Source organism: Accipiter gentilis, chromosome 28, assembly GCF_929443795.1.
Source record: "Accipiter gentilis chromosome 28, bAccGen1.1, whole genome shotgun sequence".
NCBI classification, from domain to species: Eukaryota; Metazoa; Chordata; class Aves; order Accipitriformes; family Accipitridae; genus Astur; species Astur gentilis.
In genome coordinates, this window is record NC_064907.1 from 10,011,530 (window position 1) to 10,035,134 (window position 23,605).

Sequence of the window (23,605 nt, forward strand, 5' to 3'; positions counted from 1 at the left end):
ATTAAAAATTTGTTTTATAAAGATCACTAGTGAGCTTTGGGAAACAGATTCCCTCTTCCATTCAGAAGTGTCCAGGAGAAAAAATGCCTCTATTGCTGTAACAGAAATAGAGGCAAGCCAGCAGTGGTAACAGGACCCGGGACCAATTACCTTGATTTTATACTCTACTGAAACTTAAAATAAAAAGCACACTAACACAGAGTGTTCTAGGGCTGGAACTAGTTTAGCAGACCATACCAAGACAGAACAAAAGTGACCCAACAACATTGGCTTAGAAGTCAATGGGATACAGAACGCAGAATAAAAAAAATCCTAATACCCTACTTCACTTCCCCAAGGTAAACACTCTGGCTTTAGATCACATGAGCAGGGGAATTACTAGTCTTGAAAGCAGAAATTATATCAGCTACAACAACTTTTACCCCTTGCAGGTGTTTCCAAGTTTGCATAGCACAGAAGGTGTCCCTCTGGTACAGCTGTTCACCCCTACAGTCATTCTACCACTAACAATTACAAACTTTGCCCAACTGTAACCTTCCAATTTCACAATGTGGCAACCAAACAGCCCAGGGGATAAGGCAAGATGATGTTCCCTCATCTCCTTATCCCAACCCAACCCACATACAGGCCATATGGGCAGAATTGAGGGGATAAACGCATGTCCTCCACAAGAAACAGGACTTCCAAGCCTGCAATTTGCTTAAAAACATATTTTTCTGATGCGTGCAATGATTCTCAAAAGGTAGTGTTTATTATTTATGCACTTCTATTAAAAATTTATTCTTAGTATAAAATAGTCTGGTATAAAAGTACTTGGAAAGGAATAAAGGATTACAAGTTGCTTCCAAAGCTTTTAATAAAGCATCAACCCAGCTATGACAGTATTACAGTATTTTCGTCACATTAATTTGGAAGAATACAAACTGAAGAACTACAAGGAGCTAAGGCACTTACAGTACCCCCTATTTCGTAAGTTGACCAGGTCCTGTCCTACAGGGCCACTCCACATTTGCACATCCTAATTCAGCAAACCAGCATTGCTCCATACCAGCTCCAAGCACAAGTTTCTCCATCATTCAAAGAATTATTGTGCAGCACACAGAAATTACGACAATAGTAGCAAAAAAGGACAGTCCTGCTATCAGCCTGCCACAGACAGCTCATGACAACCTTAGCATTACTTGCTGTTTAATTTATTAAAATCCTCTTCAAGTGGATGCCCTCTGGCAACTTTAGGAGTTTGATGAACTGTAGCAACAGATGGCAGACAGGTCCTCTGGAACAGTGGGCAGCAGCACCCTATTGCTAAGTTATTTGTTACCCTGCCTATCCAAAGAGAGAAGCATTGGATCTGACCACTTCACCTTGGCTACCTATGAGCACCTTGCTGGCATTTTCTGGGTTGGCACCTGTCTTAAGAACCATTCAGGTCTTCTATACCAGCTAGACAGACGCTTGTGTAGCCAATGCATTTACAAAGTTAGCTTGAAAGGCAAACAACAACCACAAAAGTCACTGAAGTCTCAGAATAACAGAGTTGTGCCCGCCGTCTCTAGCTGAACACACAAATCCCGAGCTCAACAGCTTCCTGTGTCATAACTACAGCTGTCCATCTCCCAGCATTAAACTTTTCACAACAGATTACCAGATATTCACCGTGGGCAGTAACCACGAGGAAACAAACCAGCCACCAGACCAGCACAGTCTCACTTTGTGGCAAGCTCTGCCACTGAAAGGCTAGGGAGAAGCGCTTCACCCAGCTTCCCAACAGCCTGCTCCCAAATGCAAGTCCTTTGCATCACTGCCAGATGTACACACCACCATCTACTGCCTTCTGCCTGTTCAGCGGGGCTCCACAAACACCCCCGGCATGCAATTTTTGCTTCCGTCTAAGCAGAACTTTTCTCCAACTGCCACCACTTCTCAAGCCGCTGCTGAAATAGCCTCCCATGTTTGCCATTTCAGCCAAACCCATTCAGTTCTGCAGCAGCAGGACAGCCGCTAGCCACGGCTTAACCCCGAATGGCAGGGGAGAAAGGGCAGGGCAGGTCAACGTCATCTTTGCTAGAGGAACCTGGAAAAACCTCAGACCACAAAAGCCGATTATGGAGTCGGCGCTGCAGACAGCTCTGCAGCGAGGAGGACTGCAGGCCTGTTTAACAAGCCGAGGGATGCGAGCCCGGGCTGAAGTACAGGCTCAGCAGCAGGCATCCCCTCAGACAGGCTAAAGAGGAAAGTGCTTGGGATCTCTGCAGGTATCAGCACCACTGAAAGCAGCCGCTGACAGAACAGCCCCTTCTAAAGTACCGACAATGCCAATTAGCAGCTAATTTTACTTCTCCCCTTCCAACGGCTTCTGTCTAACCCGCAAAATGGCACTTTTGGCTTAGAGCCCCGGAGCAGCTGGAGCACACCCCGTCCCTACCACCACGCTGCAGCCTCTCCCGCAGTTGCTACCCCTCCCACCCCCGTCCGGCTTAACTGTGTCCGACGGGGGGTGTCCCAGCACCCTCCGGACCCCTTCTAGGTAGAGCGAAGCCTTGCTCCAAGGGACCGGCTCTCCACCGCAGGGGCTCCCGCAACAAGCGCCCTTCTTCGCTACCGCCATCGACACCCCGCTTTCGGGTGGGCGCGACGCCTTTAAACGCGCGCCGAGCCGCCAAACGCGGCTTTTACAAAAGTCAAACGCCGCGGAGTAACTACCACGCCCCCGCCAGCACCGCCTCAGGGTGCCACCGCACCGGCCTGGGACCGCGGGCAAACGCCCGCAGCTGAGGGCAGGGCGAGCTCGCCGCCGGCTGCGGCAGGACCGCCGACCCCCCTCAGGGGCAGCCCCCGCCGCTCCCGGGAGCGGAGCAGCGGCTCCCCTCACCCCTCCCGCCCGCAGGAGGCAAGGGCCCGCCCCGCTGCCACAGCAGCGGCACGTGGCGGGTGGCGGGCCCGCCGCTGCCGCCCGAGGAGGGAGACGGGGGGGGGAGGGGGCGCCATCTCTCCCCCCCGCCCCACACACAAGCCGGTGCGCGCGCGCGCGCGCGCGCACCCCACCCCCACCCCCAGCGCTCGCGCCCGTTACCCGGCGGGTCGGCAGCCGCCGGTCCCGTTGGCGCCATTGCTGCCGAGACGTCACCGCCGCCGCCGCGGGCGAGGGGCGAGGGGGGCCGCGCGCGAGCCGTGAGGCGAGCACCAGCGGCGGGGCGGCCGCGTCACCACCCCCCTGACGCGCGAGCTCCGCCCAAGAGCGCGGGCAGCGCGCGCGGGCTGCACCCGCGGCGGGGGGGGCGGCCGGCGCTGTCGTTGGCCTGAGGGGGAACGGGCGGCGGGGGGTCGTGTCGTGTCGTGTGTCGTGTGTTTCCCCCCCCCCCCCCCCCCGCCTGTCACACAGACGCTGCCTCAGGGGAAGGCTGCGGGGTGAGGGAGCTGTCCCTCGGCGGCGGGCAGCGTTTCTTCGGGCCCGTGGTCGGCCTGGCTGGCCGGCAGCCCTCTGCCCCGGTGTCGGCGGGGCTGGGGAGCGGCGGGAGCCGCTGAAGCTGGATCGGCAGCCGCAGTAGCAGGCTGAAAACTCACCGAGGAGCTGGTTGTGCTTTACCTTTGCAGCCGGAGGACGGCAGCGCTTAAACTTGCGGCTGGATGGGGAAAGCAAAGCCTGGTCTTCTGAACCCCTAAGGTTAAGTGCCGATAGCTTTAGATGCCCCTGTAGTTACTGGGGGATGGTTTCGCCGCCTCATCTGGGATGGAGGGGCTGGGGAAATAAGTCTTTCAGATGCCAGCGACACTTGGATTGCAATTAAAGACGTAGTGTTGGGCGGAAAGAGATGTAAATATGCCTTACGTGAGCTGGAAATCAGACTCGCCAGTGATGTATGGATGTACGTTACTGGCATGTAAATCTGGAAACAAGTTCATACCAAAGGAATCGAGCAAATTAAGGCACGGTTTGCTTGAGAGTCAAACAAATAAAACGGGCCTTATTTTGACACAAGAGTTTCGCTTATGAGGATACATCCTTTCAACTTCTTATCTGAGGACTTGCATTCTAAAAGACAGAAGTACCTGCCTGTTGCAGCTGCAGAGCAGCCCCGTAAGCATTGTTTCACTGTGCATAGTGAATGCTTGCTTGCCAGGAGTCAGAATAGCTCGAGGGAATAACTGCTGCTTTCATTTAGTGTTAGTAATTCAAATGCCAGTAATAAACATGAACAGCATCATCATTCAAACCAGTTCAGTGTTCAAAATATGAAAAGAAGAAGGAAGTCTGTAAAATAGATTACTGACCAGCCTTTCCAGTTTTCCTTGGCTGGTTCAATAACTTAAGCAAGCAAAGTGAAGATGCAGAGGCCGCTGGTTCTCTGTTAACAGGAATGAACTGAGTTTGCTTCCCTCCTTCAGCCACCTGGGCCTCAGCTCTGTGCGGCAATGGTAAAACCTTTTGTCAGCTAAGGGTATGAGTTGCTACATGTACCGTACTTAATAATGACTTCTGCGTTTTCCCTGGAAAATTTTTAGGGAACTCCAAATGAGTCAAAAGCCATTAGTGTAGATGATTCCTGGAGGCTAAATGTTTACTCCTGAATTTTCTTTTGAGACAAAAAACCAGTTGGTTACAAACCTTTTGAGTCCAATGCAATCTAGGAACTTCTATAATAAACTGTCACTTTGGTCAATGGTGGTGCAAGTACATATAAAAAATTTAGCTTTATGTTTAAATAGTGTATATGTCTAATTCAGCTTCAGAAGAAATACAGGCAGCCTACAAATCAACTAGATAGTAGTCCAGCTTCAGTTGTAGAGGCTACGCTCCAGTTTTGAACGCCAGAAGACATCGATGAAGAGAGGACCTTGCCTCTCGGCAAACCATTGCAGTGGTCAGCTCGAGCTCCCACTGCAAAAATATGTTCCAAAATTCCAGTGTAAGATGCAATGGTCTGAAAACCCATAAACTTTAAAAGCCTAACAACAGAAGTGGAATACACTAAACAGGAGCAAAAGTCAGGTACTCCTAGAGAGTGCTTAATTTTATCCCTTTTACACATAATTTGCATACATTATAGAGATGGGCAATGCTTTGAGAACCATTCATTAAGAGATTTTAGGGTGTGTATTTCCTTGCTTGGACAACTTCCAACCTTTTTGTCATGCCATATAACACTATGAAAATTTTCTATGGCAGCAATTCAGGTTAAAAAGCTCACTGTCTCCACAGTTGCTTTGTGGCAACAGATCTTTGTACCACAGCTCAGCACGTCCTTGCGTGTGCTGATGCAGTTGTTTGTGTAACTGCTGCAAAGTAGGTCAGCGGGGAAAAAAAAAAAAAAAAGCTGAAAATTTGAAGGTGCTTTTGAAAAGTATCATTTCACAGATCCCATTTGCTCTGCAATTTCACAACCAGTTTGAGCCTGTTTGACAGTGCAGTGCTGTGAAAAGTCAGTCCCAAATTCCACCCTGCGCCATCCTCCTATTTCTGTGCCTTTCTTTATGCAGGTGCTAGCCCTTAAACACAAGTCTTCCTTAAGGGTCAATTTTCAGTGGGAACAGGTTTCTGATCCAATTCGTCTGCAGCTGTATGGTCTCCAGAGCTGATGTAGGAGCAGCAGCAGGAAGAAAGGGCAGCAGCCCCCCAGCCTCAGACTGTGTTTAATCTGCTTGAGAAACTGGCGTTGTACAGACGACTGAGTGAGCACAACCGAGGCAAGATACACTCCGGAGGGTGAAGGAAAGAGGAATGATGGTTAAAGGTAGCGATTATCAAACCTGATCATCCAACAAAGGAGTATCAACACAGAACTTCAGCTTTAATATGTGTTGCAATGTTAGAGGATCTCAGGTGCCTTTTCTTGGTTTAGTTTCAATCATGACAGTACTGCGCAGTGCTAAGAGTCCCGGCGCGTGTCCCTATCCTGAGGCTGCCACACACCTGCAGTAACCAAGATTTTTGAACTATTTCTTTGAGAAGCTCTAATACATGGTGAATTTGCAGGAAACCTATAAGGATTTGCAGCGAGCATGCCCTTAAGCTTGAAAAGTGCTTTTTCTTTGTGTTACAGAGTGTTCTTATTTTACTAAATTAGGCTGTCAAAATACTGTTCTTTTTCATACATTTAGAGTAACACCAGGAGCAGCTTAGAGTTGCTGGAGCAATAGAGTAAAGGAAGGGAGAACACAAAGTTATCATCATTTCCACGCCTGAGAAACCTAACCTTAACACTCTTGGGAATTAGTCCTATTTAAACATCAGTTTCAGACATCTATCATCATGGTGAGAATCCTGATTTCTGAAGGTGGTTATAAGTGGTGCTTTAGTGAAGCTAACATCTTCCTAATTGCGACAGAATTAAACTATAAATCCAAATTAATATCCTTAGCAAAAAAAAAAAAAATAATCTTTAAGTCAGATCAAGTTCTGGTATTTCAAGTATATTTGAAGGTATTTTCAAACAACCGCTTTCCCTAGCTCTTCCCACACACAGCTACTCTCACAGATCTTTTAAAACCAGGTAGTGTTTGAAGCAAACAAAGCCAACTTCATATTTTGATTTTTTTTTCCAGCGCCAAGGATCTGGTTCACTAGTTCACTCTCTACTTGCACACCCATGTATTCAAATGGCATACTCATCTTATGCATGTGTAAGATCAAACACAGGGGCTTAGCAACTCTTTTAGCTTTTGGTTATGTGTTTTAGATACCTCCGTAATATTAATTACAAAAATATGCCTTTCATTCCCATATTATCTGCCTTTATTCCTGAGGATGCAGTTCCCAATGGGCTATTCACATAAGTAATCCTTCTTTAAACCAGAACAGTGGGATTATTCATGTTACTAAAGAACAGTCATATTTCAGAGGATTGTATCCAAGTGAAGCATTCACAGCACCGTGCAGAAATCTGAAAGAGAAAACAGATTAATCTGATCTCAGAGCACAGCTCTTGGCACTGATCTGTAAGGTTACTTACCACTTGTGCTATTTTGCTGCAGCTGGATTCTTGCCCTATTTCGGGTGACTAAGTTACACTCCTTGTTTTTTATTTTCAGAATTTCCCCTGTGCTTAAAAATTACAATTTCTATTTAATAACTAATTTTCTAGCCCCACAACTTAGAGGGTGATTTTTTTGTGATCCAGATGCAGATTATTTGTATATTAAGTCAAATTATGATGTTAACATTTCTATTCCAGGATCAAAATATTACCAGAAACCAGAAGAAAGCTGATTGTTTCAAGACCAATTCTAAGCACACTCCAAATGCCAAAATAGCCTATTAAACATTTGCAGCTTAGAGGAATATCAACAAATTCATTCTACTTACCACAGAACAGATTTTGGACTTCACTACTTAAAAAAAACCCCACAAACAAAGTCTCCATCACAGTGAAAACAAACACACTAAAGTGAACTGAATATAACCTTTTGCATCTCTTTAGAGACTCCATGTTGATCAAAAAGTGTATAAATGCCTAGAAGGACTGAAACACAGGCATGAGGAGGACAGGGAATTCAATAGGGGGTGTAGTCTTACAGCTTATCCATACAGCTGTGCAAGGCAAACTGTGTCAACTGCTTTCAATTTATTTCAGCGTTTTTAAAATCTTCAGTATGCACCTTTGAGGCATCCACGTCAAATCCATAGCAGAGAGAGGAAGAACCACTGCAGGCTTGCCAGCTGCCCTGTGACAGCATGGGAGCTGAGGAAAAAGGGCCACGTCACATGCAGCTAAATGCATTCACCGAAGATAACCTGCTCGACGTTGAGCTCAGAGAGTTAGAAAACATTTTGCTGTGGATGTGTGTGAGATTCTCAGCTTCTTTCTCCCTGTTAGTACGGCTGAGTGAAGTCTGAGCTGCACTGCCTCTGCCCAGGGCAGGACAACATCTGCCCTGGATCAGTCCAGACTGGTTATGGAAAGAGGTTTCTGAAGGTACCTCCTGTTCTCTTAGGTGCTGGCAGAGCTTCTTGCCCGTGTTGCCAGACATCCACAGGCTGAGGGACTACAGCAAGCCATTTATGAAGTTCTCCATTCAACACACAGTGCCTCAAAAATCAGTCGAGGCTGCAGGGCTCACCCTGTGAAGGAGAACTGGAAGGTCTTGGTGACAGAGTAGGTGTGAGGGTGACAGCAAGGCAGGCAGCAGCAGTAACCTCCCAGGCAAGGAGGCAGTCCTGCACTACCTAAAACAAGAAGACCAGGTCCAGCAACGCTACCAGGTTCAGCCTACAGTCCAGTGATCACTAGACAATCCATAGCCATGAGACAGGCCCAAGGTCAATCCAGAAAGTCTTGTAGACTAGGCAAGACATAGTATACATACAACATAGCTCAAGCTAGAAGTGAGGATGAGGGCCTGAGTTAAATGCATCTCCATGGCTAATGGGTGGGAGGTGCAGGGGTGGAGGTCTGATATGTAGCTGTTGAGGGCAACTGGAGCCTGCTGCTGTTCTTTGGGCCTTACCAGTAGATAGACTAGCTCGGAGATACAGCCACAAGCAGTTGAGGGGAACTATCAGAGCTCAAGCCCTAGGCATACTTCTGCTGCGTGTGCAGTTTAAACGGGATGACACTCCACCTGGCAAGCACATCAGTTTGTGTTCAACACAGCTTGAGATCTATGAAAATGTGTCTAATAAGGAGGATTGTAGAAAGGTTTGGCCGGCTCGTGAAGGTGGACAACATGAGAAGTGCAGACGTAGCCAAGTAATGCAGCCATCTGCACCCTGGTAGTGCAGACGTAGCACAACGGGGCAGAGAAAAGGTACATGTGCAGGTCATATGATGTGTGAGTGGCATTGGAGAGTTTCCAGCAGTGCTCCCGGCTGTCAGTCGTGACTCTGTTCCAGGCAGTGAATAGCCTCTATTAATATAGCTTTCTTTTGGTGAACAGTGAACCTTTTAAGATTTTTTTTTGCAAAGGCAGAAGGAACCCATCTGTTTAAAATACCTGGAAAGACTAGTGCCCTACTTGGCTTTCCCTGACTGAGACATACAAGCAATCCTGTATGTTATCAACTATCTGTTAGAAAAGCATGTTTTATAGGTAATTCTCTTTCCTTTAAAGGACTTTGAAACTGCACAGTTCATTCCATTTGTTTTAAAGTCTAACCTACCAAGTTTCAACCCTTTGTGAAAACTGCATGTGATCACAGACATAGCAGTGACATTTCCTCTACCTCTTTCTTCAGAGTGGTTTGAGCAATGCTATCCCCTCTCTTGTGTTCAATTTATTCTACGTAGAAGAGCAGAAACAGGGAGGGGAACAGGAAGCTGATGAGGTCAGGAGCAAGGAGACAGGAGGCAAGGATTTGAGTCCCAGACATGAGCTAGAAAACAAGTTTAAGGAACCAGTTCCAGAAATATGAGTGCTTCTAGAGAACTGCGTTTGCTGGAAATATTAACTGTGAATAAAGAAAATTGTTTTCAAAACAAAATATTAAATGAAAGAAATATGCAAGTGGTATGTGATAGGTTGACCCTGGCTGGACACCAAGGTGCCCACCAAAGCCGTTCTATCACTCCTGCATCCTCAGCTGGACAGGGGAGAGAAAAATATGACAAAAAACTTGTGGATCGAGATAAGGACAGGAGAGATCATTCACTAATTACTGTCACAGGCAAAACAGACTCAGCTTGGGGAAAATTAGCTCAATTTATTACAAATCAACCAGAGTAAGGTAATGAGAAATAAAATCTCAGAACACCTTCCCTCCACCCCTCCCTTCTTCCCGGGCACAACTTCACTGCCAGAATTCTCCACCAAGCCCCCCCAGCGGCACAGGGGGACAGGGATGGGGTTTACGATCATCACATGTTATTTTCTGCCACTTCACCTCCTCAGGGGGAGGGCTCATCACACTCTTCCCCTGCTCCAGCGTGGGGTCCCACCCACAGGAGACAGTCCTCCACGAACTTCTCCAACATGGGCCATTCCCACGGGCTGCAGTTCTTTACGAACTGCTCCAGCATGGGTCCCTTCCCATGGGCTGCAGTCCTTCAGGAGCACACTGCTCCAGCGTGGGTCCCCCACAGGGTCACAAGTCCTGCCAGAAAACCTGCTCCGTGGGCTCCTCTCTCCACAGATCCTCAGGTCCTGCCAGGAGCCTGCTCCAGAACGGGGTTCCCACGGGGTCACAGCCTCCTTCATGAGCCCACCTGCTCCGGCGTGGGGTCCTCCACGGGCTGCAGGTGGAGATCTGCTCCACCGTGGACCTCCCTGGGCTGCAGGGGGACAGCCTGCCTCACCAGGGTCTTCACCATGGGCTGCAGGGGAATCTCCGCTCCGGCGCCTGGAGCATCTCCTCCCCCTCCTTCTTCACTGACCTTGGTGTCCGCAGGCTTGTTTCTCTTTCATGATCTCAGTCCTCTCTCCGGCGGCTGTTTCTCCCTGGCCTAACTTTTTTTTCCTTCTTAAAAATGTTATCACAGAGGCGTTACTACTATCACTGATGGGCTCGGCCTTGGCCGGTGGCGGGTCCATCTTAGAGCCGGCTGGTATGGGCTCGCTCTCTCTCAAACACAGGAGAAGCTTCCAGCAGCTTCTTACAGAAGCCACCCCTGTAACCCACCCCCTGCTACCAAAACCTTGCCACACAAAACCAATACATGGTATAACGATATAAACCTAGCAGACAGAAGAGAACCTTATCATAGAATCACAGGGTGGTTTGGGTTGGAAGGGACCATAAAGACCACCTAGTTCCAACCCCCCTGCCATGGGCAGGGACACCTTCCACTGGAGCAGGTTGCTCCAAGCCCCATCCAACCTGGCCTTGAACACTGCCAGGGATGGGGCATCCGCAGCATCTCTGGGCAACCTGTGCCAGTGCCTCACCACCCTCACAGTGAACAATGCTGAAAGTCTTGTGTATCTTAAGATATGAAGAAATATGCACAGGTGGTGTTGGTTTTAAATCTTGCCCAAGCTTCAGAAATTAAATTGTGAGGAAGAAAAAGCCTCTTGTATCTGCAAGCAGTAGTGACAGCATGAACAAGATACGCTGACAGGGAACACTGCTCTAGGGCAGAGCCCTTCTTCAGTTATCTGTAATAGAAATTTACATTAAAACAAATAAGCCCAGAGTGTATTTTGTCACCCTAAAGGCCAAATATTTCCACCCTGTGGTTACTTACACCAGTCAGGTCTTATTTGGCTTCTTTTCAACATGGAAGTGAAAAGTTTCTTCTGGAGCCTATGGTCTACAATACTTCCCTTTGATTTTATTTTTTTTCCTGGCATCTCTTTTTGTCTTGTTAAACTAAAGACTTACTTTTGGGCCTTAACACTTGTAAAGCCTAAAACATGTTAAGCAATCTAAGATCTGCTGACAAGTCCTCAGAAGTCTCTATTAGCATTGCTACATCCCATCAGCCTTTTCCATGTACATTTCCCAACTGTTCCTTAGATCAGGAGCAGTCTTTAAACGCTGTACAGCCCCTCACATAATAGAGTCTCTGTCAATGACTTGAGCTTGTAAGCAGTGTTAGAGGGCTGCAAGAGAAAGCAGATCCGAGTCCCCCTGTATATTGTGGCACGTGAAAATACTCTGTTTCACCCTCCCCTTTTCTTCTCTCCTGTTTTCACTTCTACATGCGTGCAGGGCAGGTACATTGGGAGCTGGCAAAGCCACGAGGAGGGTATGAAGAGGGTATGAGCTGGGGGGGTAGGTTAATCAGGCATAACTCGCCTTTTCTCTCTTTACTGTGTAGATCTAAACTCAGGGCAAGCACCTGGATTTTGATGCCAGAAAGTGCTGGTGGAATAATCTGTGGTTTATATCTTCATTTTCCATGTGGTACACAAATCTCTTTCCATATACAGCTGGTGGCTGGAGAGGCGTACTATCATTCCTGTCCATTGAAGGGTCTAGTAAGTACCCCAGGAGTAGCAGGTAAAGCTAAAGATATTAAATAAAAAAAAAGGGAATAATACTTTATTGCCTTAGTACACATCAAGAACAACTGCATTCTGATCAAGTAGAAATAAAGTGTTTCCCTTCAAAATCCAATTCAAGGGAGCCTTGAGATCATTAAACTAGATTTGAGTTAACATCTCCAGTCAGAAACATTTAAGCTCTAAAGGACAGCTGTTAGAAATGGGCAAAGGGCAGCTGCAGAAAGAGGCTGGTGACTGGGTTAGAAGGGAAAGCAATCTGAGAAGAGACAGTAACGCTCACAGGAAGGGAGATGCCTCCTCAGAAAAGACAAATGAATGGCCACTGTTAAAGGCAATCCTGTCTGCAGGGTAACACTTCAGTTAAATGCCACCATCATAAATAAAGGGTAATGACTCTGAGCTAGGTGTTGCCATAAGGAGCTGTTCCAAAAGGACTTTAGCAGAATTCATATTCCACTGTAGATATTCCAGTTGTCCTCTGCAAATACAGCCAGTTGGGCCATCTGGGTTCTTGGTCTGGCTTGAAGAAACAATGAGTCTTACAAAAAATCTGCCCAAACTCCCAGAAGAGGGAGAGTAGCAGGGCGGTCAGCTGGGCTCAGTCAAAAATGAATGTTTTCAGTTTTTCATACTGAAATAAAATGAAAAAGGCGGTTATTCATTTTTGATGGAGGGAAGGGTTTTGAACACGCATAATCAAAGTATTTAGAGTGCCATGGGGGCCAGTCTTCTTAAGTTCAGGTGGCTGATAGAAATGTATTGATTGTTAAGGAGAGGAATGAAAAGTGTTAAAAAATGTGTTACCTTTCTTTTTTATAAAGTTTACTCTTTTTTTTTTTGTCACAAGCATAACTTCAGCTTCTTACAAGTGAATATGCAACTATATTCAGTTGAACAATGGGAAAGAATGAAATATAATACAATGACTAAAGAGTGTAGTGCTACTTGTACGTTTTTATTTACACACCAAAATATATTAACATTTCAGCCCCTTCTTCCACAAGTCAATTCAGATAGTGACACGGTTATTATTTCCGAGTGGCAGAAGTGTTTGCTGGACAGTACACTTTCTTGCCAGCGTGCTGTGACAAACCAGGCTTTGTCACCTTCCGTTAGCGAATAACAAAGCTGAAAGTTAGGACTGTCAGGAGTGTTGTCCCTAGACGATGCACAAATAACAGCAAGACTGTTATTCGGCATGCTGCACGATATTAAATCCCGTGTCTTTGGTTTCATCACAATGTCAGTAGATAGGACCTCAGGGGTGTAGTGTCCGACAGCATTGTGTCTGCCATACATATTCATCATGCTCACCCGGGCAGCCACCAAACCTTACTGGGTGTCTGATCTTCATGTAAATAATCAGGTTTGCTAAAGAGTTTGTTAAAACTGTGACTGGGGTTTGGTGGGGGTTTTTTTATCTCATGGGAGGTAGGATTTCCTCTCTCTTAGATTGCCTGCATTTTGCAAGCATCCTTCAGAAACCTGGCATTGTGTTCATTTGAGGAAAATAGGATTATAAATTCTGGCAGGTTAAGTGTAAACAGATAATAAGGGAAACCAAAGACTTTGACGAACAGTTTGCAAAAGATAAAAGAACAAACAGTAAACCTTTTTTTCAAGCATATCCAATAGCCTGCCAGAGAATTTATAGAACAGTAGGTCCTACTGAGAGGAATACAAAAAGAGCTCTCAGAAAAGATAGTACTTTAGCAGAAAAAAGACTAGATTTTTGGCATCGGTGCGCAGTGTTCCACAAGTTCCTGACCCACAAATTACTAGTGACTCGGAGACTCTTCTGGGCACACATGGCAACACGCTGCCTCGCTTTTACACTTTTCTGTTGTGTCTGTTATTGGTAACCGTCAGAGCCAGGATACAGGTCTGAACAAGATGTTTAATATAGCCATTCTATGCTTTTCTATGTTTGGGGGTTTTTTAATTACATTAATTTGGTGTGCCTATATTGACAGTTCAGTGCAAATCAAGGCAAGGCTGGCTGGCAACTTGTGCAAACATTTCTTTTCCTTCAGTCTTATCAGCAGACCAGCTGAAACCTGAAACAGAGCCCTCTGTGTTTGTGGTCTGCCATTAGAGCTCGTCTCGACCTGAGCTTCTGACACAAGTAGTAGCCATTATGCGGTTGGATGTCTCCAGCTCAGGAGAGCACGTATGATAACTGCTCCTCCTGAGGACAGCGCTTGAGGGCATTTTCCACTTAAAGCATCGACAGGTATCTTGAGGGGAAGAAAGTTTCCATGAATTGGGGCCAAATAGAACGGCCAGGTTTTGAAACAGAAGAGCCAGGAGCAAGAAGGTGAGGGATGGATGGGTGTTAAAATAGCCTCAGGACATTTATCCCTTCAGGACATTCATCCAATATATTTGATTTCCAAGTAATTAAAGCAATATGCTGATAATCAAATTTGTGCAAAGCAGTATTACCAATGCTAATGACATTTCCCCAAACCCAGCAAATTGGCAGAGGATTTTCTTTTGAAGCTTAGAATATGAAAACCTAGTCAAGCTCACATACAGAAAAGACTGAGCTTGTCATTTAATGTAGCTCTCTTACTTTATGAGGGAAATGAGTGGTATTCCTAGTACTGGCTCAAGGTTTGTTGTCTACACATAAATGTTCTTTTGTTGTCAATAGTAAAGGACTTCCAGTGAAAGTGCGTGGCTGGGTTCCTAATTCCACAGTTACACAATCACTTTAAGGTAATGTAAATACAGGCTGCTGCTGGAGGGGATAATCTACTGTTCTTAGCACCCTGGATAAGTATTCCGAGCCAGCACAGTAACCAGACCAGGGAACAGTTCTATTTATAAATAAATGGGATCATGGAAAAAGTAGAGATAGACTTGTCCTTTGTGGTGGCAGCCCACACCTTGGCTTAAAATTAGAAAGGAATCACACATTTTAAAAAGAGACTAACATAAAAAAAAAAAAAAATACAGCTTAGAACAGTCAGTTTTCCTATATAAAAATATTTGGTCTGAAACAAGTAGGATCTCACCAGAACACACGAACAGCTATCTGTAGTGGAGACTTTATGCTGTTGAAGTGGCTTCTCAAATAGAATGCCCTCTGAACACAAGTAGAAGGCAGACTGATGCACAAGCAAATAAGTGCACAGGTTGTTAAACATAAAACTTGGTGGTGTGGTTTAAGCCCAGCTGGCAGCTAAACCTCACACAGCCACTCACTCACTCCCCCTACTGCGGGGTGGGGGAGGGAATCGGAAGAGTAAAAGTGAGAAAACTCATGGGTTGAGGTAAAGACAGTTTAATAGGTAAAGCAAAAGCCACGCGTGCAAGCAAAGCAAAGCAAGGAATTCATTCCCCGCTTCCCACGGCAGGCAGGTGTTCAGCCACCTCCAGCAGAGCAGGGCTCCAGCACGCCTAACGGGGACTTGGGAAGACAAACGCCATCACTCCGAACATCCCGGCCTTCCTTCTTCTTCCCCCAGCTTTATATACCGACCATGACATCATACGGTCTGGAATATCCCTTGGTCATTTGGGGTCAGCTGTCCTGGCTGTGTCCACTCCCAACTTCTTGTGCCCCCCCCAGCCTCCCCGCTGGCGGGGTGGGGTGAGAAGCAGAAAAGGCCTTGACTCTGCATAAGCACTGCTCAGCAGCAAGGAAAACATCCCTGTATTAGCATGACTGTTCCCAGCACAAATCCAAAACATAGCCCCATACTGGCTACTATGAAGAAAACTAACTCTATCCCAGCCAAAAACCAGCACACCTGAGGAAGAGGTACACGGGGAATGAACAGGTATTTCAGTTCTTCTGAAATCTGGTTAGTATTTACCAAGAAAGAAATACTTTAGTGAGCAGTGAGGTTAAAGCAACACTAGAAATGGTCACACTGTATAATTATAGTAGGTATTGCATGTTTGAGCATTACTGGCATCTCAGGGGAAGTTTTGCTGATTCTGGAAAGAGCCTTTCGGGTGCTTGTTGTGTAACGTTCCCACCACAACAGCACGACCTCCTCTAGCGCTCTGCCTCCAGAAGTAGGGAAGGGTTTTCAGCCATAAATCCTGGCATAATACAATAACTCAAAGACTGCTAAGCAGTTTTCCCTGGTAAGAAATAAGTTAGTCAGGAATCCAAAGCACAGGCATATTGTGCTAAACTTTCACTGTGCTAAACTTACAGCTGTTTTAATGTCATTTTCTATTGTAACACAAGCGGAGACCCAGATCCAATAATTTTTACTTTACGCTCACAACATGAAACGATGCACATGCTTTCTTGTTTGACTGAGCTGATCCTTCTTTATGAGACATTTTCATACAGATTATTCCCTGCTTCCTTTTTGTATATCAGACTTTCACTGACTTTGTTCCTTATTTCTGTGGAAAAATGACCTCAGGCTTACTCCTCTCTTAAAAGTTGTGAACTCCAGATGACACCAAGAGGCACAGTCCCACTGAAGAAGACGAGGACCAAGGACTTGGGTTTGGCAAAAATAAGTGATGAATGTTCTTCAAAAGAAGTGTCACCTCTTACCAAAGTATTACTTTCTCATCTAAATATTACTGGTTGATTCGATGATCAACCGATTACTTTCTTACAGAATTACTCTCAACCACAAGCCATTTAAGTCAGGAAACTGCTCACTGTCCAAATCCAGCTGCTAATAGGAACTATTTTCCTCCTTCATTGAGACCACTTTTGTCTGGGATAACCTCTACAGACAGCAGGAACAAGCTGAATAAAAGAGCATGGTCTCCTGCAAGAAGTGGGCAAACTGAACAACAGGATGTTCTGAGGAAAATACAAGCCACCAGGAACAGCTCTGATCCAAGCCTTTTGCGGCCAGTAGGTAAGAAAAGAAGTGCTGGAAACTCTCTATACAGAAAGGAGATATGAAGGTAGCACAGAGCTGACAAGCACTGCTTTCTACCTGCATCAGCTCCTTTCTGAAGATCACTGACTGAAAACGATTACTACAAAATCAAGATTATCTTGGCAGGAAGATTTTCAAAGAACTGTTGTATCCATGTAAAGTCACAGAAGACATCTGTATTATGGTCACTAAAGCAACTTAAAACCTTACTGACTTTTTTGAATTTTAATTTAGTCCATAACCCTCATTCATAACATCATCAAAATAATGCCATACCTTCACCTGTTGAACCTCGATTGGGCCCCTGTGATTGGCACATTCATTACCTTGGGCTCAGTTACTGTGCTTTTTCTATAGTAAAGCCAGTTTGCTGCCAGAATTGCATAGACAGAAAATGCCACTGCATCGATTCCCAGTGTGAACAGACTGATTCTACAGAAAAATACAAATGCCACCTACTAAAAATGGAGCCTTAGAGGAAAAGGAAATCTCGCTGTCAAACCCATAGCCCTGGAACTTGACCACATAATATTTTAAAGATCCTTGAATTTTACCCTCTTCAGGGTAAAATAACACAGCTTGCTTATTTAATCTAGTTACCCTAAAAACAAATGACGCTGGGAGAAATAACTTTATGATACTTTTTTTTTTTTTTTTTAACGTGAAAGGCAAATTAAAGTAATAAATATGGTATAACATTTTTAGGCAAGTACAGATGGGTAATTAATCCCTACAGCTGTCACTGGCTCTGTTTACTCCACTTTAGAAATTAGAAACCTGATATGGGAATGAAAAAATTACTTTGCAAAAGTCTTTCTCTTGCTGCTGATAACATTATCTCTCTCATGCTTTGATCAACAGAACATTCAGGTAATTCAGGAGGAGTTTAGAAGTCTCTTCCACATTACCAAAATAGGAAGGATACTGCAATATAAAAACTAGCAGGTAGAGAGCATGAATGACACCCAATAGAGGTGTCAGATATAAACTGCCTCTGTGCCAATTCTTAGCATAATCCTGCCTGTAGCGCTGAGATTTTGCTTTTGTGCCACATTTGGAAGCTCAATGTTTTATTCTTCCAGTTGCATTAAATTGTGACAATGAGAGATATACAGATTTATTTTTTAATAGGATTCAGCCTGCCCAGCAGTCATTTAGGTGGAAATGCCATTGCTTTAAGGCAGAGCTTCCCAACTTAGTTTGTATGGGCGCTGCCATCACAAAAAGAGATGGCACGGAACCATGTCAGTATCGGCAGTGGCAGCAGCAGCTTCTGGCTGTGTGCAAGGCTGCACATGCAGTGTAGGAGATGTGATTCTAGCCCCCGCATTTCTCTAAGTCCTCTGCTGGCCTTTGTATACAAGGTGGAGGAGGAAGAGGTACTTTGTCACTGCCTGTCTATCTCCTCTGGGATTGTTTTGAAATTGCTCCCACCACATGTATCTTACCTGCAGGATGCCTGCTTTAGGACTGAAATCACACACAGATTTTTAATGATTCCCGTTCATAGATTTCAAAGCAAAGGCCGGTAAACGCATCATTGCATACTTAACATGTGCTTTTTTGCACATGAGGAAAAGGAGAGATACAAAAATAGTAAGGCCAACATCTTCAAAAGCATTAGTGCCTAAGTCTCACTGAAATCAATCTAAGCTAGGAGTCCAACAGGCTATGGACATCTGTGCTCAGGTGATGTAAATGGAAACTCTGTCCCACTCATTCTGAGCTCCATCTCACTTCATGAAGCCATATCTGTCCCTCCAGCACGTAGGGAATGTTTTTCATGCAGACATAGTGTATAGAAATGCATGACATACTTTTTTGAACTGTTAGCAGACTGAAACCTCCTTTAATGTTCAGAAATGTTTCCAGTTCTTAGAGGGAACCGCTAGATGATTGCCAATGACAGAGTCTCATAAGGTTTTGAAAAGCAGACTTTATTTAATAGGCACATCATTGCTTTAATAGCACTGGGCTGCACATCTCACTTCACCATTTGTAAATGGTTTTGTTTGATTACATTGCATTTCCTCAGTGTCAGTAGGGTTCAAGTAAAAAAGTTACTGCTTTTACTTCTCGATCATTTCTCAAGATGGAAAAAAAAAAACCAACAGTAAACAACTAGCACACAGGAGCACAATACAGACAGAACTGCCTGCGATTCAGTAGAAGTCAAGACAAACTGAGATTTGAGTACTGAACAGTTAAAGCTGCAAGACAACTACACTACATTTGCTCAGATGGGATTTTGCATTATGCAGGATAGAGATGAACATTGCCCACTAATAGAAGGGACTGGCTTTCTTATACTGAGAAACAAAGACTGTCCAACACAGACAAGAAAGAGGGTTTCAAAACAAAACAGCTTACATGAAATTAGATTCCTTATTATTTCTGATTATAAAAGTGGTACTCCCTCAGCTGTAAAAGTTAAAGGCCTAAAAAAAAAAAAAAAAGTACTGCTTACAGAACTCTAAACCTGCAATTTAATCAGCTTTCCCCCCCTATATTACAACTCCTTGTGGTAAGATAAAACCATCTTTAAGAGACAAAAGCATAGCATTCTGATTATTTTTGTAATTAAGTAGTTTACTTGGTTGATATATTTCTTCCCTGAAAAATTGTATTTTAATATTTTATTAAATTCCACCAGTAGAAGCATACAAAATCAGAAATTATTAGAGAAAATAATATTGCTCTACAAAGGAAAAAAGCATGACTTCTAACATAGTTTTATGAAGATTGTAAAAGAAGCGCATATGGCATTGAAACATTTTGAAAATGCAGAAATATTTTGTGAGTTTCAATGTTCTTATGTTTTACATTCTATTTTCTGAATGGATATTTCCAAAGTTAGTATCTTGCGATTTTTTTTTAATATATTTTCTAGCATTGTATAGGACAGACAACCTAAAACCAACAATGCAGAAATCTAGCGTGCCACACACTTTAATATACACTAGTTACTTTAGTTATTAGCACTTTACACTGATGGTACCTACTGTATTTGTAAAACTCATTTTTAAATCAGCTTGTCAAAGCTTTTGAGAAGCAATCTGGGCAATAAGGGGGGTATTTTTAGTGTCTACCATGAATACGGCCAATTACAGAATCAAAGGTCGCTCTCTCCATACAGTGCTGATGAAAACGAGGTGTAATCCAGAGCCCCAGGAACAGAACCTGGGCCAGTGTACGGAGGCATTCTCTTGATGCAGTACTGAGCCTGCTCAGGAGGCAGCTCCCGACGTAACTCATCTGCCAGGATATAAGGCTGGGAGGGGGGAAAGGATTGACAAATTCAGTATGTATTCTTCAAAGACACAAAGTATATTTATTTTCTGTAGCTATGACTAATAAACTTGGACATCCTGCCTATTTTTTCTCAGACGACATATTTTCTGCAGTAAATTCCACCCCTAATGATGATTTGAAAGGGACAATCCTACCAACAAACTGGTAGGTCAAAATCCAGTCTCAGGATATGTGACTGTGTGTGTTAGCTACCGAGCACTGTGCAGCCATGGGTAGATGGCTACTGATACAGCTCATCCATGGATATCTCATGGTCAGTATCTCTAAAGTGCACTACTTCCCCTTCTGCAGTGACAGGACAGACACGTTTTCAGTTAGATCCTATTAGTTTCAAGGTCCTAATACATTTGTAATGAAGGATGCATTATTGCTCTTAATGGTTTGCATTTATGATATGAAGGCGACCCTCTGTTAACAGACTTGACATTACTCTGAATAGCAACATAATGAAAACCATTTTTTCCTGAGACCTTGGCTTTCACCTTCCACATGAATTCCTACTAGGAACATGTCTGGAATTCAAAACATGGTCCACAGCAATTGAGATCACAAAATCAATACAAACAGCCAGAATGAGAAAATCAATAGAGCAAGCTTGGGCAAATAGACCTGCACTGCTGTGATCTCTCCTTTCTCCACAGCACAGGACTGGTTTCCTGGCAGCACTGTTTATGGCCCTGACTCCTCCAGAAACTCCTGTGTTGCCATTATCCTCCCTTTCATCTTCATACACCACTCACTCACCAGTGGATCTGGCTATGGGGAGGAAAGTATGCCAAATTCAGGAGCTTCCTCCACGAACCCGGTAACTAGAGGAGGCTTCCTCCTCCTGCTGCTCCTAGGATAGGGGCACACTCCATTGCATCGCCCTGTTGAATGAGCTGTCAGGTCACAACATGGCTCGCATTTTGGTGTAGTGTTGTGCAACTGACCCAGGCTATGTTCTAGAGGGCCAAACTCTGCATTGAAACAGCCAGACTACAGCATGAAAGGGAGAATGATTGCCTCTCTAATCAAGGCTGTTGTGTGGAAATAACCATATCCATTATACAGACAAACTGTCTTGTCTAAGATGTCTAATTTTATGTTGGCTCTTTGTGATATGGGGGTATACAGACCAAGTCTTGAATTCTGCATCCATTTCAGCTAAGAGACTTGGTTCCAAAGGCAAGCGCTTTCTCTGAACTCTTACAGACTGACAACAAAGCTTCACTATTACTAAAAGGCTTGTGCAAGACTTCGGCAAAGAAGGGCTAAAAATAGGAGAGTTGTTGAATCCTTACAGCCAGCAGCATGACGACTGACCTTATCTGAAGCCAGGATTCTGAAGGAAGCTATCACTTGCTCAGCCGTGTCTGTGTCTGCTGTTTCTCTGGTCATGAAGTCAATGAAGGACTGGAAAGTGACGGTTCCTTGCCCATTGGGGTCAACCAGAGACATGATTCGGGCAAACTCAGCTTCACCCTTTCACAGAATCCGAAACAAACAAAAAAAAATGGTCACCGTAATATCAATCGCCAACAGCCTGTGTCTTTCATGAACCAGCAGGGACCAGTGGTTACAAAGCCTTTAAAGCATCTGCCTGACTTAGGATCATTCATGTCAGAGATGATCAAATCTAGGATCTTAAATGCCCATGCCTCTCTTGTCAAAAGGACTTGGTGCTTTTGGAAAATGTATTCTGTCTTAAATACATAGCATGTACCTTTCAACTAATTTTCTGCAACCTCTCCCCCCACCCACCCTTCCTCAATGCCTGTTTAACTCGTTTTAACGTAACACTTTGTTTTCTACCCCATCCTAAAACCACTGCAATTTAGGTACCGCACAGGGAGGTGAAACAATAGTCCAAGAAGCGGTGTACTTGCAGACCCAGTGAACTAAGAAGTAAGGGAAACAATTCTGAAAATTTCATGTCAAATATAGGACAGTTCAACTAAGGCTAGTCCTTTTTTCCACTAAACAGTGAATTTTGGGGGAAATTTTTAGAATAAAGAAGTGAAGGAAAGAAAATGCAACCCCCAAAGCTAGTTTATGAGAATTAAACAGCACCATGCTCATTATTCTTCATGCAGATAAAAAAGGAGAAAGAAAAAAATTATTTAATAACTGTTAATTTCAACTTTTAAAGTTTCCTTAATTCAAAGGGCAATGCAGTGACCATAGTTTATGATTCTAAAGTATCTAGTTTTACTTTTAAGTTCCTTTTTAACGATTTGAAAACAGAGAAAAAGCAAAAAAACAAATTAGTATCTCCAGTGTAAATTATATTATTAGTATTCTGTCTATTTAAATAAGCTTTAGTATTGCTGTGGTTAATGTTATAAGCTGTAAGCAGAATCAGTTGCCATCATTTCTTAAAATTCATACCAAATCATAACCCATTGAAATTAAGCAAGCTCTGAAATCATCATGGTCCATCAATCCATTCTTCCTCTATTGACCAAAACAATGTAAGAAATATAGAAGGGAAGGTTTGAAGAATCCAAGGTAATTTCCAGAGAGATGACGAGTTTAGACCATTGGCATATTGGATCCAGTGTATGAATGGTATTCATTGATATTGCCCAAGCAGGTCACCAGAACCATCATCAGTTTTAAAGGAGGAAGAAGTAACTAACATATTACACACAGGAAACAGACATTTTCACCACAAAAAGTAACATCAGGAAAGGTCAGGGGAGAGATAAGGGAGAAGAGGAGATGCATGAGACAAGAACACAGAGAACACAACCAGAGAAGACAAAGAGGAAAAAAGTTTGTTACTACACTAGTCAAACTCAGGAGATGGTCAAGCTGCCTCCCCGAGTGAAATGTTTTTGAAAGGTTCTGCATGGGATGCTGTAGTGACTAAAAGCATAGTTAAAAACAGTCTGAAAATAGCATATCACTGACTGTTTCAAATATTCCACTCCAAGGCTAAGGTAGGTACAATATGAGAGCTGTCTGCTGACATATAGGAAATAAGTACAGGGATTTTCCTTCTGGCTGCAGGCTATCGAGACCTGGACTACAGCAAAGAGATGTGCATACTGGCTTAAAGGATGAGACTTGTAAGACTTCGAAGGAGGTCGGTTGAAGACCTTGTATGTAAGGAGGTTGCTCATTATCCGGGCAGTAACATATCTGTGGCATCCCTGACTCAAAGCTGCATAAACATTAAATGGCATGATAGTAAGAAGGTAAATAAACGTTTCCTCTGTATTGTGATACAATTATGTAGGAGAGAATTGTGTCATCCTAAACGAGCAGGAGAGAGCTTGTATTGAGTCTGAGGAAACGAAAATTAGCAAGAGTCTGAGTGCAAGGAGCATAGGAGCTCCCATAGTTATCTAGTAAAGTCCAAATAAAACATCTCAAACCAAGTAAAAGAAACAACCTGAAAAATCTTTGGAAAACGCATAGAAAAATATGGTTCCAAGTGATGCTGACAGTCCATCTAATGCAATTGTCTTCCCAGAGGGAGGATGTTTTTAAATCATTATGATCAATACATTGGAGTTTAAATCCACAACCTCTTTGGCTATTATTATATTGGCCTATCC

The 23,605-nt window shown here is 44.1% G+C and overlaps 2 protein-coding genes across 9 annotated transcripts in view; both read right to left on the reverse strand.

The window, feature by feature from the left end:
* MTR (5-methyltetrahydrofolate-homocysteine methyltransferase) overlaps nt 1-3,159 on the reverse strand; it is a 53,033-nt gene extending 49,874 nt beyond the window's left edge. The window contains exon 1 of the mRNA XM_049830602.1: nt 3,074-3,159. Coding sequence (XP_049686559.1) covers nt 3,074-3,110 — 37 coding nt within the window. The 5' untranslated portion in view covers nt 3,111-3,159. The remainder of the gene's footprint in view (nt 1-3,073) is intronic.
* ACTN2 (actinin alpha 2) overlaps nt 1-23,605 on the reverse strand; it is a 396,531-nt gene that overhangs the window by 306,902 nt on the left and 66,024 nt on the right. For 4 of the 8 annotated variants that reach the window (XM_049830599.1, XM_049830597.1, XM_049830598.1 and 1 more), the window contains 3 exons: nt 22,431-22,496; nt 21,366-21,524; nt 18,675-20,019 (listed from right to left, as the gene is read on the reverse strand). In XM_049830599.1, coding sequence (XP_049686556.1) covers nt 19,861-20,019; nt 21,366-21,524; nt 22,431-22,496 — 384 coding nt within the window. In that variant the 3' untranslated portion in view covers nt 18,675-19,860. Of the gene's footprint in view, nt 1-18,674; nt 20,020-21,365; nt 21,525-22,430; nt 22,497-23,605 lie in introns of those variants that run through there. The other 4 variants (XM_049830596.1, XM_049830595.1, XM_049830594.1 and 1 more) reach the window with 2 other exon arrangements.